This window comes from Danio rerio, chromosome 9, assembly GCF_049306965.1.
Source record: "Danio rerio strain Tuebingen ecotype United States chromosome 9, GRCz12tu, whole genome shotgun sequence".
In the NCBI taxonomy this organism is placed as follows: domain Eukaryota; kingdom Metazoa; phylum Chordata; class Actinopteri; order Cypriniformes; family Danionidae; genus Danio; species Danio rerio.
The window spans coordinates 8,228,087-8,247,049 of NC_133184.1; the positions used below are offsets into that span (position 1 = coordinate 8,228,087).

Here is an 18,963-nt window from a genome sequence, read left to right on the forward strand (position 1 = left end):
ATTTGTTCATCTTTACAAATGAAGATATTTTAGGTCAAATCCAAGAGCTTCCTCATCCTCCGTACACAGCAACAATCTCAACTAGAAACTGTCTGGAACAATCTTTTCCCCCAATGACGGTTGGATTTAGGGCCAAGGTTGAGTGAATTAGCCACTAAACTGACAAAACGTAAAATAGTTTTTGTCTTAGGGATCTGGAACAGCATGAGGCTCTGTAACAATTGACAGAATTCTAATTTTTGATAGAGGTTGGTATGCAGAATGTTTCTTTATATTTGTTATATAATTGATTCAGTATTTGCTAAAAGCCCAGAGTTTGAAATCACGTTGCTGATCTTTGTGCAATATGAATCAAAGAAACCTTGTGCATCATCCAGTCTTTTTATGTAAGTTTCCTTGGCTTTCAGTAACATCTGCAACACTCCTCCAGGTAATCATGTGTAACCACATAGTTCCATGCAGTGAAAAGAATGAATGACATGCTATATATGTATATATATATGCGTTTTGAATGTTTTCTCTGTCTGTCTTTTTTGTCTCTCTTCCAGAGAAGTCATCTCAACTTCTCGCCCTTCGGTGCAGGGGCAGCGCTGTAGGCTCGGGGGCTGAATGAGCCCTCAGGCCTGTGTAGGGATGGGGTGAGTCTGGTCTATAGCACAGTACCTCACTGCCCTTCACCTCGCAATTCCTCTTTTACGTTTTCCTTTTTTTGCTTCCCATACTTTTGAAGGAAACTGCAGCTCTTAAAACATCTAGGAAGTGGTAGGAAAGATGCGGTCAGGGTATATTTTATTAAAGAAATAGTTCATCTAAAATGAAAACCACCATCATTTTCTCATCTACTAATGATGTTTCAAATATATGCAATGGTTCTTTTTGTCAGTCTGAAAACGCTTAAATGACGTTTCTAGTAATACTGTACGATCAATTGACATTATCAACAATAAAAATGTAATTGTTGGTAAGTATTTTGATCGCATGATGCCAGAATGTAGTTCTAAGCTTCTAAGCTAAAACCATTGACCAACCAGTTTTCCTACTAGTTACAACACCAAATAAAATTGAATGAGCATAAGAAGGTATGTTGAAAGTAAGTACTATTTATCAAAACATATACCTTATGTAATCAAGTGAAAATTTGGTATAAAAAAATTGTGTTTAAGAGGAAAAACTATTTTTAAAGAAAGCTTGGGTAGTAACTGGTGGTAGAGTTTGATTTTTGGTGAGCTATTGACAATCTAACGTACAGTTAGCATGTTCTGAAGCAAGCTCTTCAAACAGTTAGAATTAAAGTCAGCCATTGTTTACTTGAAAACGAGCTGCAGTTTTTATTGAATATCCCCCATTCCTCACCGCTGGCTCTTGTTTCGTTGCTGCGTACATAGCAATTCTATTCTTTCCTTGATCCCTCATTCTATCAGTCTCTTCACTTTCTGCTTTCTTTCGTTTTCCAAGTTTTGCTCATTGACTTTCCTTTGACACGAAGGCTCTTTATGGAGTTTGTCCTCATGCTGAGATGTTCATTGTTGCCTGCTGAATCATGCTTTATAGGGAGCATTGAACACAGCCTTTAGCTCTTATGTTTCAACCACAAACAAATGTTCACATGTGCTGCACATATGGACAGAGGAAACTGTGTAAATGATGGCCACTATATTTGATTAAAAATGAGTTATCGATAATGAAAACGGAGCTTACAGAAATGTAAATTTCCACTGATAACTATATGAACGCACTTATTTTGAGTAGTAGCGCTGTTTGTTGAACACAATCTGGGTCATAGAGAGCGTAAAATGCTACTTAAAACATTGAGTACCAGTGTTACCCAACAACTTCTTTTCATAGGTATCATATCATATGCAAAAAATCCATAAGGTTTGTTCTGTTTCTGATACTAGTATCGTAAATGCCACTAATGCTGCAAAAAAATCTGTATCACTATCAGTGAGTATTTAATCGATACCATTTTACCAGTCAGACATGGGCTGCGTCTGAAATTGCCTACTGTTCACTAGGTGAACAATTGAATTTGAATGAACTACGTGACCATTTGAAAAGTACGTTCTATACAGTGTAAATGTGAGTAATATGAATGGAACTCGGGCATACTACATCTGCCATTTGTCATCATGTGATCTGCACACATCAGTTGCATCACTTCATTCCCATTCATGAATTCTCTCATGTGGCATTATGGGATAGCAAAGCATCAATTGAATGTGCACTTTAGAATCTCACCAGAAGTAGTAGGTCATCTGGGTACATTTCACATACTGTTTTTCGAATTCTGTGAATTCGGACATACTACTCAGCTCGCATACGGTTTTTAGCATACTATATAGTATGGAAGTATGTGATTTCGGACGCAACAATAGAAGAGTATGTTCTGCTAGAAAACACAGGAAGTTGCCCTGTGTTGCCTCAAGCCTGGTTTATACTTGACACGTCCGAAATTCGCTTGAGTGCACGCTGCAAATATGACATCATTGATGTGTTTGCAGAGGTTTGCTTTGGGTGCGCACAACATGATTTCAGCTGGCGGAGCGCACAATTTTTTTTTAGACTCAAGCAAACAGTTCGCTGGGTGCAGCTTTTGATTTGAGTTAAATTTTATTCACTTTGAAGAGATTTTGTCTGAAACAGTATGACTGTACAGAGACATCTTTATGATCTGTCCATGCATGATTGTAGGAATAACTAGATGACCAATAATTCTTAAATAGAAATTGCAACAGCCGTAGAAAAGGAGGAAAGTTATTGTTAAAAAGTTTGGAAAGGCATGTGGGATAAGTTTGTTAAAGCCAAAAGAGGCTTTAGGGTCAGTTTAGTTTTAAAGAATATCACAACTGCAAACACGTCAAATATACAAGCCTCGTCTGTTTCATAGGTGTACGCGGAGTCAGCGGAGATCCATGACGTGGAGGCAGGCGAAAGTATAAATCAGGCTTCAAGCAACCACTACTGTTCAGAGCAGCAAAGAAGAAATAAAAATCTGCTAGCACTATGTCTGCTACTTAGGACAGGGATCTTTCAGACTGGACCAGTGAAACAGCTGGTTTCCAAATAATAGCAACTTTAACATGATTAACTATACTAAATAAAGCATTTGAAAATGCTTCACCCAACTGAACACTATGGTTTCACAAATGCTACCGCATAGGATGTGCAATGCCAGAATCAACATTTAGAAGGGTCATCCAAACAAAGCGAAAATATATTATAAATAGATACAAAAAGATAGAAGTTTTTAAGAAAACTGTTAACATTTCACCTGTATTGTATTGCAGAAACCAGCCACAAGCCATCAAAAATGTGAATTGTACTGTTTTAGAAACCCTGGTATGGGTTGTTTGGTTGCAATTACATCTTTTACATCTACCAATATAAGTATATAAATATGAATTGTTGCACTTTTTTTAAATATTTGACAACACTATAGTTATATAGTGCCTATAGAAAAGCACACCCCTTTGGAATAATGACTTTATTCGACATACAGCCTGGAATCCCATTTCAAATAACTTTTCCAGCCTTTAAAATATATGTGTAGCCTTCTCCTATCCTGTGTCTTTCTACAACGTTATCCTGAAGGTCTTATGAAAGCAGGGTGTAATGTAATTAAAGGTAAAGATTTACACAGGGCATGGTGATTTTCTATAGGCACTGTATATGCACACCCAAATACAAATACATGTACAGTATTGGATCAGTACAAGATATCGAGCATAGGCATTAGGTTGTTGTATGCTGTACTTATTTAAGTGTCAGGTACTAGTCAGTAAACATAACGTCCATCCCTTGTATATACAGCACTAGCGTGTGTGGCTGTTATCACGAGGCACTTGTTGTTATCCTTGAACTCTGTTGTTCACTTTACCTCAGGAGTCCTCCTGCTTCTTGGCTGTAAGCTAATATGGGTTTAAGAGTCACTCAGGGTGTCAGATCAGCCTATAAAACCTTTAAATTATCAGGATTCTCTAGACTTGCCCTGCCACAACCTGGTTTGATACATCTATTGGAGCTTTTTGATGTCCTCAAATGTTCTGAAGGATTTCCAGGAACATGAAGAGAAACAGCTGAGATGTGTTTGTTAGAGGATTATGGGCTAGCCCTTTTAATTATCGGTCCTTCTGCACCCAAAGGAGTTCAATTACTGGTAAAGAGCATGAACTTGGACCAAGCCAAGGATCGTATGTTGGTGTATGTTTGTGAGGGACTGCCGCATTGCCAAAGACATGTTGAAGAGTTACTCAGAAGATGTTAAAGTGCATTTGGGAAAATTGGCAAATATTTAAATCCATGTCAACCATATGCAGGTTGGCAAGCACACATCATTTGGCCAGGTTAGTTTTGAACTAAAAGGAGGCTGCACCATTTAAAGTGCGTGCACATCTTAATCCTAATTTCATATCCTTTTTAATGCACTCGATCAAGCTAAGTGGCATTGGTTGAAAACAAGCCAGTTGAAGAAAGTCTGTTTTCTTCTTTTAGAGGTTTTAATTGGATCAGGCTAGATTTGCACAAAGAGTCCACACGACCTTCTTTCCAACAATACTATTCCATTCATCGCTGCTGCTTGTCAACCGATCCACAGAACTCACTCAATTTGACATTACGTTGCTCTGTTTGTGGAGGCTAATCTTCAATAAACACAGTTTGCAAGTGCGCTGAATGGGAGACTTTCAGATAAGTTCATCAGGTTCCAGATTGAAGCTGTTAAGGCGTAAAGATATCCCTGAGCTCTTTATAGTTTGATAGCTGTGTTCCCTCTTTGGCTTATAATGTTCCTTATGAATCAAACAGCAAAATCGTTTGAAGAAATTAGGAAACATGATGACAACTGAAAGCCAAAGGGTGAAAGAAGAACTGGCAGTGTGCTTGATAGATGAGATACGATAAATAATCCAGGTCTAAATGCGCACGAAACCCCCACTGAATCCTCAGAAATGGAATATCTGCAGTTCATAGAATTATACAGACGCTACTATGTTTGTTTATCAAAGATTACGGCTAATCTCCTAATGCTTGCAGATATTAGTAAGACTTCAGTATGCTCAGCTGTTTTTCATGTTACTTGTTACTCCATTAGTCAGATTTTCTAAATAAACACAAAAGCAGTCCTTCAGTACCATCTTGCAGTATGGCAGAAAAATGCAACACATTTAGCAAAAAGTCCCAATTATAGACATGATTCATTAGTTCTGCTATGGTTGTACTGTAACATGATATTTTTGAAATACAAAGGAAATACTATTATACGGTATGGTATAAGTAATCAGTGAATACTATAAAACATGTCAAAAACAGAAGATACTTAAAAATCTAAATTACATGAACTTTAAATGACATCCCTATCTTAATCTGTATGGTTTAACAGTGAGTGGGTCCACTATTTGCCGCTATAACAGCTGGAAACTTTTGTCCATTCTTCCTTGATGCACATTTTTGAGGTCAGGCACTGCTATTGAATGAAAAGGCTTGTCTTGCAATCTCCACTCTAATTTACAGAAAAGGTGTTCAGCTGAGTTGAAGTCAGAACTCTGTGCAAGCCAATTCAGTTCCTCCACTCCAAACTCCTCGTCCATGTTTTAATAGATCTTGTACACTGGTACTTAGACCATACCTGTCAACATTGAGATGTGAAAATAGGGAATGAAGCGCGTCTGGCAGTCACACACTGCTACATGAACTGACTGTTTTGATAATTGCATAGGAGGGGAACTTTTTCTTATAGTGTTTTCACGCTTAAATAAAACGAAAGCACAGAACAGAATCACATTTAAGACCACCCCTGGTGGTTAGGCGGTCTGGTTTGCATCTAAGGAGGATCTCTTTAATGTTTATTGCCACCCTTCATAGAAAGACTGAAAATTTGTGAGAAATAAGGGAAAATACCATTACACGCTGATAGCGGGACATAATTGTAAAATTTAGGAGAATCCCAGGAAAAGTGGGAGGGTTGACAGGCATGGCTCAGTCATGGAGTAAATGGAAAAGTCATCCCCAACCAGTCTACACAAGTTGAAAGCATGAAACAGTCCAAAACATATTGGTATTCTGAAGCATTAAGATTTCCTTTCACTGGAACTAACCAGCCAACCCCTGCACACACCCACACCATCGCTGCATCCCAAATCTCACACTTAAGCACTATTCTACGCCATCTTGTAGTATAAATAGTGTAAGTAGTGTGTTCACACTGAAAAGTCTAAAAATCATAAGTGCACTTTAATTACCCGGATGATGCACTCGTTCAGCCGGTAAAATGATGTAATGGTGGACACTTCACGCACTCAATGACCGCAAGTTTGCTTACTTAACGGAAGGGGCGGGGGTATTGGGCGCATATGTTGGATAACTTTATTTATTTTGGATGGTGAAAGCTAAATTCTTCTATGAGTGTGATTATAGCGCCTCCCGATGGTGAATGCGGCAATACTCACGGCAGGTATCATCTGATAATTCGGTCGTTTATTTCACAGATTTGGCAACCGTCAAACGTCATCAGGGAAACGGTTTGAATTTCCACTTAGTAAAAAAAAAACATTAGTGTGCCATTTGGGAAGACACTACATACATATACTATCCTGTTGAGTGTGTAACTGCATAAGTACATAGTGCATAGTGTATAGTGTGCCATTTGGGACGCAGCTTATGATCCCAAACCCCGACCCAATTAGACCCAGATTTCCAGACAGAAAAAGTGACTGCTCTAGAGTTTAGCTAGGGTTTTTAATAATTAGCGAGAAATATTTAATAGTGAGACATTTTTCATGAACAGACTTATTGCACAGGTTGAAACCTATCACAGCATCACATTTTAATTAGTTTAATTCTAATTTGTAGAAACAAGCAATCCTAGATGCTTGATTGTATCTGTTGCTAAAGAAGTGATTGGAACAACTAAATTCAATGATTTGGAAGGTATATCTCAAAACCTTTGGAAATATAGTGCATGTCTATTTAAACCTACTAATGATTCTCACTTGACTGAAGTAATGATTGCACACTGATAGTGATTTTTCTTCACTGAGTGCAGCAACAAGGCATTGGTGATTATTATTATTGCTTTAAAATAAATAAATAAGTAAATAATTAAATAAATTCTATACACTGGAACCTATCATCCTTAAGGGTTTACAGCTCTTGTAAAGGGGGTGGGACAGAATAAAATAAGAGGAGCTCGCTAGTCTTATTAAAGTTTGAATGACAAAAGAGTCATTGGAGAATGAAACTAAACATCTGTACAATGTGGACAGAGAGATTAACACACTGCTCTTTATAGACCACAGTCTGTATTCACCCCTTAAAGCTCAAAACATAGAACTTTTTGGCTATCACGGTCACCGGTGATCATCAAACAGCAACACAGACACTGTAAAATAGCCATGGCCATCACAGCCGATCCATGATGGACGTGGTGGAGAAAACCCATTCTGCAGACATGCTTGTGTATCGGTAAGAGAATGGAGTAAATGTAACCTCACTAAAATGGCAGTAGTCAAAGGTTCCACAGAGAGAAGCATAGATGGAATTTTACAGCTTTTAGTTCCTCTCCAGAAATGAAATAGTGGGTCCTGGGTTCTGCTGTGACTTTGGTGTCAGTGAAAAACTCACAAGCAGGGAATTGTGCACAGTTGTCTGATTACTGATTAGTTAGAGCTAGGGCGATGTCGACCATTTTGGCATCATACGATGTCTAATACGAAACATCACGATGGACGATGGCATCGTTGTCGTAAGCAGTGGTAAATTAATTATGAAAAATTTATTAATTCATAACGAATTAATTATTTGTAGCTTACCGTTTTAACTACTTGACACACATGGTCTTGGTTTTAACCATAAACAAATCAAACAGTAACTGAATAAAGATAAGTTACACACATAATTACCACCTGTCAATCACTTTTTCCATAGGACTCGTGAATAGGCAAAGCGATCTGTGTCATTATAATGACATTGGTAAAAAATGTGCACAGCTAACAGGAACCAGTCAACAGTATCTGAGGTTTTCGCTAAAATTACCAAGTACAAGTGTGAAGCAGCCTACTGACCCGCTGACTGCCTGGACCCGCTGTCTCGAGCACATGACAGTGTGTGTGCGTCTGTGTGTGTGAATGTGTGTGTGGTCACGTGATGAGCGTTTTCAGCAGTGGTGTGAAAGGAGGGCTGCTCAGAAATACTAAACGCCAGTGTGGATGTGGATCATTTTTGTTCTAAAATGCCATTTAAAAACTAAGACCTGTTAGCGGATTTGCAACGGGAGAGAGGCGGAGGATTGTGATGCCGGCTCAGCATCGTGGTGTCTGTCGGCCATCAGCGATGGACGATGGCATTGTCTATCGGCACAACCATAGTTAGAGCGTTTTAATTACTCCCTATCGCCTACTTCACCATAGTAAGCTACTGCGATGTAGTGCAAAAAAGATGATAAATGACATCAGTACAAAATAACCGGTTACACTGAAAACTGAACTGACACTGTCTCAATGTAGCTACAATCTTCTATGTGAAGCTGCTTTGACACAATCTACATTGTAAAAGGGCTATAGAATTAAAGATGAATTGAATTTAATTGAATCAAAAGGACATTTTACATGTTTGTTTTTAATCTCAAACCATACTAGTCAGTTGAGGCTTTTTAAAAATCTGTTTTCTAAATGTTCAACTGAGCAAATAAACAAAAAAACTATTCTGGTTTAATATAAATTTAATCAAACTCTAGTTACACACCAGTTTATACATTTTCCCCTTCTTGTCTAGGATCAGAACAGACATGCAACACATTTTCAGCTTGTGACCCACCAGTTAAGACACTTTGACAAATGCCAAAAAGCATGAGCCATGAAAAGCCATTTTATCAGTCATCATTACTGCCACCACAATATGAATGCCTCCTGTGTTGCCATTCCCAACTCCGATAAGATATATAATCTTATCTCATATAAAAGGACAATAGAGTGAACATTAGAGGTGGAGAAAGTGACGTATATGCTCCACCCAGTGAAAAAACCCATAATATGCGTGTTAATAATGATTCCCTGACCTTTGCCCTCTGAATCCAGATTGCTTTAGTAAATGTTTGGGGCAAATGCAGCGTCGTCCTCATAGATGATAAGAGCGTGATGAGGCGCACATGTCCTCGCTGACCTTTCACTGCACTGACATTCAGGCTTGACCCGTATTGAGTTCCAGCCTATATCTCATGAAGGGGTGATTTGGGCTGAATGTCAGGCCACGGGCCGCCCCTCTCCCCTGGGACTGCTTATTTCCATGTGTCCTCCCCTTTGCTGCTGACCAGCTGCCCTTATTTACATGCACACTTTCAAAATTACAGCCCTGTGGTTTGGCACGTTCTGTTATTATTGTGCTGTTTGAGGATTTTAAAATAGCATGCATTAGCAATGACAGGTGTATGGTGGTAATATATTTATTATTATTGTAGAATTTTAGATAGTGTAAAAAAAGAAAGATTAAAAAAAGATAGTTTGAGTGTGTTTGAGTTTAAAAAAAAATTCACAAATGTTATAATTTATACAAGAAAAAAAGAATATTACCAAATTAAGGGGAGAAAAATGCCTGCTATATTTGATGTGTAATACTTATTTTACATATTTTTTACAAAATATTTTTAGAGAATTTTTTTTTGTTAAAATATTAATCAAAATAATAATATAGTGCATCTTATTTTGTAAAGCTTATGTCGAAACATCATTTTCATCCTAAGAACTATGCAAGATTATATTTACAGTTTAAGCAAAGTGTGTGTGTGTGTGTGTGTGTGAGTGTGTGTGTGTGTGTGTGTGTGTGTGTGTGTGTGTGTGTGTATATATATATATATATATATATATATATATATATATATATATATGTATGTGTGTATGTATGTATGTATGTATGTATATATATATATATATATATATATATATATATATATATATATATATATATATGAAACCAGAAGTTTACATACACTGTATAAATAGGCACAAAGCCATTTAAAAAAAAGGCAGATGTTAACGTGACTATACGCTTTTTTCTTTTAGGTAAGTTATGCTTAATAACAGAATAATGAAAGAGAGATTTTTGGAGAAATTGTTATAACTTTTCTTGAAAGTCAAGTTTGCAAGCAATAAGACTATTATGCCTCTGAAAAAGCTCAGATGATGGTGTCAAGGTTTTGGAAGTTACTAATTGGCTAATGACAACATTTGAGTTAATTGGAGGCACAACTGTAGAATAGTATTTAAGGTAAATCTCCAACACACTGCTTCCTTGTGTGACAACATGGGAAAATCAACAAGCCAGACTCAAAAAAAAAAAAAAAAAATTAAATTAAAAATTTAAATTAAAAAATAAAAACAGATTACAATTTGCAAAATTACACTGGGAAAAATAATTATTTTTGGAGACATGTCCTGTGGTCTGAAGGAACTAAGATTGAACTGTTTGGCCATAATGACCAGTGTTACATTTGGAGGACAAAGAGGAAAGATTACAAGCCTAGCAACACCATCTCAACTGTGAAGTATGGGGGTGGCAGCATCATGTTGTGGGGCTGTTTTGCTGCAGGAGGGACTGGTTCACTTCACAGCATAGATGGCATCATGAAGAAAGAACAATATGTAGAAATACTGAAGCAACATCTCAAGACATCAGCCAGGAAATTAAAACTTGGCCATAAATGGGTCTTACAAACAGACCGTGACTCTAAGCATACTGCCAAATTTGTTAAAAAGTGCTTTAAGGACAACAGAGTGAATGTTTTGGAGTGCCCATCACAAAGCCCTGACCTCAATCCTATAGAAAATTTGTGGGCAGAATTAAAAAAAAAGCTTGTGCGAGCAAGACAGCAAACTAATCTGACTCAGTTACACCAATTCTGTCAGGAGGAATGGGCCAAAATTTCTTTAAAATAGTGTGAGGAGCTTGTGGAAAGATACCCAAAACATTTGACAAAACTTATACAGTTTAAAAGCAAAGCTAAAAAAAATACTAAGGAAGTTTATGTAAATAGACCTAAAATAAAAAAAAAAAACATTTAGTATGATTTACCAACATTTTATTAAAAAATGGCTCTTCCTTTTTTAGAGTTTAAACTTCTGGTTCGAACTGTACATACATACATACATACATACATACATACATACATACATACATACATACATACATACATACATACATACATATACAGTTGAAGTCAAAATTATTAGCCCCCCTGTTTTTTTTTTTCCCAGTTTCTGGGATATATATATATATATATATATATATATATATATATATATATATATATATATATATATATATATATATATATATATATATATATATATATATATATATATATATATATACATACATACATACATACACACATATATAATTGGGGAGGGGGGCTTTTTTTCTTGTTTGGAAACCTCCAGAGAGCCAATCTCATTTGAATTGCAAAGCTTGAACCACTGAATATTCTGTCAATTGATTGTCAAAGAACTGGATGTCCCCACTGGATTGAGAGGCAGGGCTATATTTAGAGTGTAAGTGGTCATGTTGCCCGCCTGTCTGTATCCACATCTCTAAGTGTGCATGTGTGCCCTTTGATGAAGCACATAAATAATGCAAGGTTAAACATAATGCGTTTTTTCCTGAATATGAATAGCTGCATATGATCCAGGTGCTCTGTGTGTGGCTTTGTGTACCGTCCAGATTGCATTACAGGTGTGAATAGCGGTGATTGACATGCTTGGTTTTAATGAGCGTGTGTGGTTTGTTTGGTTGGGTACACTGTGCCCCATCTTTGTGTTTTTTTCTTCTGCTCGGATAGTGATGTCAGAACTGTGAAGCGACAGTGAGGTGTAAATTATGGATCAGTACTTTCCAGCGGAACGTGGGTGTGTGTTTGTCTGTAAATGGATTCCTAGAAAACGCTGCTGCTATACTGTAACATCACCACTCTCACAATGTTTCCGGATGAGTTCCCTTTCAGGGCAGGCCAGAGAGGTAAAATAGGCCAGGGCTGTCCCCGTTACGTCATTTGAAATCATTTGAGAGTCTAGCAGCACTAGTTGGGTTTCCAAAACCCAGGGTTGATGTGCATTTTGAAGTAATGCATGAGTAAACTAGTGATAAAAATGCCAAATTTCAAATAAAAATTCCTTAAATTGCAAAAACGTTTTTACGCTCACCTGAGGTGGTGTTGGACTTGTGTAAAAAGGGTTTTTAAGAATTCTAGAGTGGGAGAGAGCCCTGAGCTCAGAAGATCCTCGAGCCTGGGGCTCCCTTCTGTTTGAAAGACGAGAGGGGAATTTGAGCTCAAGTAGGTCTCGAGAACTCCCCTGTTTGTTATGGCTAATGACTTAGGAATTGTTATGAGATATAGCTGACTAAGAGTTTGTCTATGATGCCACTTTGGATTAGTCAATTCACTTGTTGGACAGTGGGAGGAAACCAAGGAACCCAGGAGAAGCTCATGGAAGCACAGGGAGAACATATAAACTCCACAGAAATGTGGACTGTCCTGGTAAGGATTTTACCTAGTGGCATTCTTGCTGTGAGGCAACAGGGCTAACCACTGGGCTGCTGTGCAACCCTGTCTAGGAAAAGGGAGAAGAAGAAGGGGTGGAAGGGGGGAATTTTTCAAGACGAAGATGACTGAGGTAAGAAACTCTGGTTGGACGGTGGGAGGAAACCAAGGGGAAACCCATGCAAGCACTTTGAGAACATGTAAACTCCACACATAAACGTCAACTGGCCTTGTAAGGATTAGAACCAGTGACATTCTTGCTGTGAGGCAACAGTGCTTACCAGTGGGCTGCTGTGCCACCCAATCTAGGAAAAGAGGATGAGTAGGGTTAGAAGGGGGGATTCATCAAGACAAAGATGACTGAGATTATTTATAGTGAGTTAGGATTCATCTGATTGGTGCATCGTGTTAGCTGATGCGGGACCAGCTGTGATCAATCGTAAGCATGTGATCCTCGAAATGAGTTTATAAATAAACCACACAATGTGAATATTAAAAATAAAAATGCATTTGTCCAATAAACTGTTACATAGGAAGCAATACACCCACATGACTAGTCCGTCCCCATTATGCTTACCTTGTGTATTGTTGGTTCCTTGGTTCCCAATTCTAGTGTAAGCACTCTTGATGATTTTTTTTTCTTTTTATGCAAACCATAACAAGATTTGTTTCACGTTAGGATGGAATGCTAAATACTACTATATAATCAGCCCCTGTACCTTCCAAAAAGTTTTCTTCATGCAGAGAATAGGATATTAAAAAGGTTTTGACAGTTATAGCGTGATTTACTATGGTCATGTATGCCTTTGTAAACATGCATGCTCAACCTCAGTTATGACATGAGCAGATTACCTGTAGGTGAGTGTATTATAGGTTTAGGTGAGTTTATTGTGTGCCAGGTAACATGCTGGAAATGCAGGATAAAAAGACAGTCGTAGCTTGGGGAATATTCTTTCAACCACTTCATTTGAGCGTAAAATATTTTTTTTATATCCTTTATGGAGGTTGTGGTGAAATGTATGTTTCCATATTTTCCGTTCTCTCGATTTGAAAAGCTACTGAAATGTACTTAGAGTAATGCAAAAGCACATCAAGTTTTCAGTAGAAAAAGATATGGTTCAACAGATTGGAGACCTCTAGAGATCTGATCTCATTTAAATTGCAAAGTCTAAATCACTGAAATGTTTTTGTCAAAAAAATTTATGTCTCAGGCAGTTTTTATTTATTTATTTACTTTCAAAATGTGTACTGTTGCCTTTAATTTTATTGCTCATTCAGCAAGTATCCTACACTACAGGGATGCTTCACTTGGAGCAATCTTGCTCAAGGACAGTAATAGCTTCAGGGTTCAGTCCAGGTTAACAGCCCAGATTTGCACTTGTTAAGCTCCATTATTATGTACAAAAGACTGTTTGTAAGGTCCACTTAACTTCAACAATAATAACATAAGACAGTCTTCCACTTGGCATTACAGTTCTACCCTTACCAAATCAGTGCCAACACACTCAGCTGGCATCCTATTAGTGAGAGAGAGCAAATGGAAAGGGGGTTTTCTCTTTGACTAAACTAAAGCCACGTGATTTCCTCTTAACACTTCATCCGTCATGAATGGATCAGAGGCACAGTCAGAGGTCCTGTTCCATTTGTGGCATTTACCAGCTGCACATGATTGGGATGAATTGATTTATCTGTTTATTGATTGGGCTTGTATGATGGATGAGAGATGCCCGAGGGTGGGTTTTGTGTATTTGTGTATAGTTGATTTTCCGGTTGCATCAAGCAGAATCTCAGGAGAGTTGTGTTTGTTTTACAGCAGTAGGTCCTTTTTTTTACAACTTTTTACACTCCTTTCTGCAAAAATAAAGGTTCTTTAAAATAAATACTATTTATCCATATAATGACTTGCATACCAATCGTATATCATGAATACAAGAGTGAAGGACTTGTGTCAGATTCTTACACCGCTAAGAACGCATATTTTAAGTGCATGATTTTGTTCTGTTTTGTTTTTGTATATGCCTACATCACTCCACCAAATGCTGAGCATGTTGTATTTGCTGCTTAGATGCTTTGTGTTTTACCATTTGTGTTATTAGAATGTAAATAATATTGAATTTACAGTGTACATTATTAATATTATGTTAAGTTTGATTATTGTTTTAAATAACGTAGATACTCAGCAATCATAGTCGACAACCATGCTCCTGGAGGGAAACCATAATGCAGAGTTTAGCCCAGATCAAACATACCTGAAGCAACTCCTCAAAGCATTCAAGACTACTAGAAAATATCAGGCAGGTGTTTTGGATCCTGGCTGTAGCTATAGTGTACAAAAGGAAGTTTTCCTGGAGCAGGGATGTCCAGACTCGGTCCTGGAGGGCCGGTGTCCTGCAAAGTTTAGTTCCAACCCCAATAAGAAACACCTGGGGTAGCTAATTAAGCTCTTACTAGGCATTCTAAAAACATCCTTGCAGGTGTGTTGAGGCAAGTTGGAGCTAAAATCTGCAGGACGTCAGCCCTCCAGGACCGAGTCTGGACACCCCTGTCTTGGAGCAAGGTTGACCACACTTAGTGAAGATACATCCATTATACACTATACTAAAATGACCTCTTATTTTCTCAGGTGCCCCAGAGGTCACGTGCGTGTGGGGAACAGCGGGCCACTCTGCAGGAATTACTGCGCTGGCGGAGAAGTGTTTGTGATGGCCGACCAGACTGGCAGAACGCTTGGCTCCACACAAACACCTCACCCACCCTAACAGTTAAGACCAAGAGCCCCAGAAAGAAAGCGTCACCCTAGAGACTGTGGTCTTGCTGAGTTCCCCCTCAGTTAAACCCCACTCCTTAGGCCTGATGATGCCCTTATGTTTTACCCCTTGCACAGGGGTAGCCTCTACAGTCAAACTCAGAACTCATGAGAGGATGGCGTTCCATCCAAAGTTGTTCTTCTTCCTCTTCATTTTTGAAATGGAAATTTGCTTGACGTCATCTCTACAACTAATCGCCAAATAACATGGAGACCCCCAAGGACTACAGAGCCCTATCCTGAATAGTCATTGCCAGGCAGACGAAAGGGAATATGGCTTCTATTAATCTCCTTTTACAGTGTCCTAAATGTAAAGCCTTTTGGAGAAAAAGAATCTCATGTCGTCTTGATTGCTACTCATCAATGCTATCTTAGGGCTGTGCAAACATATCTCAACTGTGCTGCTGTGTGTTATAGTCTCCATCGTGGGCCATATTTTAGGTTTAAACCCTGGTGCTGGTTGCTCCACATGTGGCTGTTGTTGCCTGGGTTGGGTAAAAAGTGCCAGTTCTGTTCCAACTCGAGCACCTGAGGCATGTGTTAGCGACTGACCTTAAAGTTTACAAGACAAAAAAAAAAAAACTTTGTGTTGGCCTCTTGGTCTAGCTTTGTGAACTAAGTCCTTCAGGTTCAGAGAAGCAGCTACACCTCATGCTTTTTTCAGGTGCTTTGGTTACCCTCTATCAGAGGTGGCAACCATCACACACAGGTTGTGACCTTGCAAAAAGGTCAGGGTTCAGGGAAATCACGAGTAACATCATAGGTCTACAACATTTCCACCAGCTTCTGGACTGAATCCATCATTAAATCTAAGCTAATTTGTGGAAACTTCTGCTACAAGAAACCGTTAGATTTCAGAAGAAGAACTTGAAGATGCTTGATTTATATTGAATGGTTAAAGAGCACAATTCTCCAAATGCAACACTAGATGGAACAACGATTCCTAGTGATGGATACTACTGCCGATTTGACTGATCTATTGTTTGTGGACCTTCTTCTCAAAGGTGCTTATGTATGAATGCTTGGTTGTATGAAAACATGTTAGTACCTTAGTACCCATGTACAAACAGCACAAGTTCCAGAATGTTCATCTCTCCTAAAGTGAAGGTACGCAGATGCCCACAAAATAGTTCAAGGCATTTGATTTAGCCATAGTGCGCACATACAGATTTATTACCTGAAAGACCTTGGGTAAATATTTTTGTGGATCTTACACACTAGGTTTAAAACTAGAGACCAACCATGATCATGAGTTGAGCTTTGCAACTGACAAACAGGCACTTTTCTGAGAATAAGCAGAACTTCAAGTCCTTCAGGTTTGGGGCGAAAAGATGGGTTATGTACAGATTGTGAATGTTGAAGTATGATGACAAAGAATTATTGTCTTTATAATAGAAAGATGTCCCTAAATGTCCAGGGACGTAATGGAAAAAGGATTAAGATGGTTTTATAGTGTGAATATCATTTTAGTACAGGATGATTGTTTATTCATGGTGAATTCTTTAGCCGTTCCCCATCCCAACAGGACTGTGGTCAATGTATAAAAATATTTAATGTATTGTACAGAACGTTGTGTTTGTGCAAGAATGTTTGAGTTGCACTTTGCCGCTGTTTTGTTTAAGCTTCATTAAGAGCGTTACTCCATGCCTGTGTGCTTATTCTGAAGGCGGCGTCTTGTCTTGCTGGGTAAAATGGGGTCCCTAAATGTTAAACCTTATAAAAGAACGCCCATGCAGCCCCCTCCAACATAGTGATCCATCTCAAGGTCTTGATTTTTGAATGTGCATAGATTAAGTCAGAGAATTTGTCAGAGAACTTGTTATAGTTTAAGTGACACATTTTTTATTGATTGTATTGAAACTTGAATTTTCAAGGTGAAACTAGATACAAAATTCAATCAACACTGTAGAGATGAGTTTAAAGGTCCAGTTTTGGAAGTCATTCTTTCTGGCTCTATAACTCATATCAAACAGCTCTATAATAGGCTTATGTATCTCATATCTCCTGTCTCTTATCTTCCCAAGTAATGTGAATAGTCCCTTTCCCCATTCCATTGGACGGTGGTTTAAGCATCTTTCACTGCTGTGCAGTCCTGCAGATCAGAGACGCATATTAAAATCACTGTGCAGGCCAGTGTTGAAGAAGACTGAATATCATTTCGGTGGATATGACTAGAAAAGCTGCTTTGCATTGCTATTGCTTAACAGGGTTACGGTACTATTATTTGAAGCATTTATTTATTGACAGAAAATTGCTATTTTATAATGTCTATGGTATTGGCTTATCGTCAATATTTAAAAAAAGAATGAAAAGAACTGTACAGTATGAGCCCAATTTTTTTACTCTGTTGTTAAAAAAGGAACGTATGTTAACGCATGAGATCTCTCTTAGGTACATGGCCCGTCTGTATGTTTTTTGCTGTGCTTAGTCTGATACGTTGTGGAGATATACACATCATTGCCCTCTCTGTCTGATACTATGGAATCATCCAGACGTAAATGTTATGAACTTCCTCTCACCCTCCAGCCCAACACAGCCTCATATTAATGGACCTGATTTGATTTTGAACAGTAGCCAAAAATGGTTTGGCTAAGCACAGTGAGTGTTGAACATATCCCAGTGTTGTAGTCGAGACCAGCTCATGCGAGTCAGTCAAAACTGTAGCCAAAAAAGTCCAAGAACATCATTACATTAACCTTTGGTCTCGGTTTTGATTTGCTGATTTCTACTATATATGTCTCGACAAATGAAAGCAAACCCATTCATATCTCAGCTCTTGCTCAAATACGCAGAGTTCAATGAAATACTGAAATATCATAAGTGTTGCTGTCTTTTGTAGTCGATGTGTTTTAGTTTGTTTGTTTTTTTAGTTTATTCTGATCCTTGTGTAAATGATATATAAAAATGACTATTACTTCAATACATGTTTGTGGGAAAGAAGAGAAATGTATGTCTTGGTACATATTTTGTTTTGAAATGTTTTATAAAACTCCTGTACAGCAATAAAGCACAGCGTCAGTCAACTGACCTAAAAAAAAACTACTTCAATCTCTTCATGCAAATGTTTTTTTTTTTTTTTATTCTATTGCATCATTTTACTTTTGTTTTTGTTTTTCCCATAAATGTGTTTGCTATGTTTTATGATCATGTGCTTACATTCATATAGTCTTATGCAAAAAGTTTGGCACCCCTCTACCCCTGCATATTAATGTGCTCTTTCTTTATAAGAGAAGATCACAGTGAAATAGCATTCAGTTTCTAGAGAAAGCTAGATAATGTCATGTTTTTTTTTTTTTTTTGATGGAAATACATAGTGTAGCAGTATTGAGATGTGTGAAATTAAATTGAAACTGAAAAAATAGCTATGCAAAAGTTTGGGCACCCTCTCTTTTTGTTTGGATTTCAAAACATGCTGTTATAAAATTGACTTGGCAATCCCTAACAATCCCAACACAGTTGCAACCAATCATGACAAATTATATTTAAGATAACTGATGGCTAATTGTGCTTCTTATTGTGAACCTGAAAGTAACAACATGGGAACCTCAAAGGAACCTCCTAATGGTTTAAATAAAATCACAAAATTGCTATCTTTACAGTCGGAAATATAGTAAGAAATTGGAAAGCCACAGGA

The 18,963-nt window shown here is 37.9% G+C and overlaps 1 protein-coding gene across 13 annotated transcripts in view; it reads left to right on the top strand.

Moving 5' to 3' along the window:
• The window catches only part of myo16 (myosin XVI), a 357,150-nt gene extending 338,779 nt beyond the window's left edge, over positions 1-18,371 (top strand). For 7 of the 13 annotated variants that reach the window (XM_073912457.1, XM_073912458.1, XM_021478834.3 and 4 more), the window contains one exon: positions 15,147-18,371. In XM_073912457.1, the coding sequence (XP_073768558.1) occupies positions 15,147-15,323 (177 nt within the window). In that variant the 3' untranslated portion in view covers positions 15,324-18,371. Of the gene's footprint in view, positions 1-548; positions 639-15,146 lie in introns of all 13 variants that reach the window. The other 6 variants (XM_073912461.1, XM_073912460.1, XM_073912462.1 and 3 more) reach the window with 1 other exon arrangement.
• Positions 18,372-18,963: the final 592 nt, after the last annotated feature.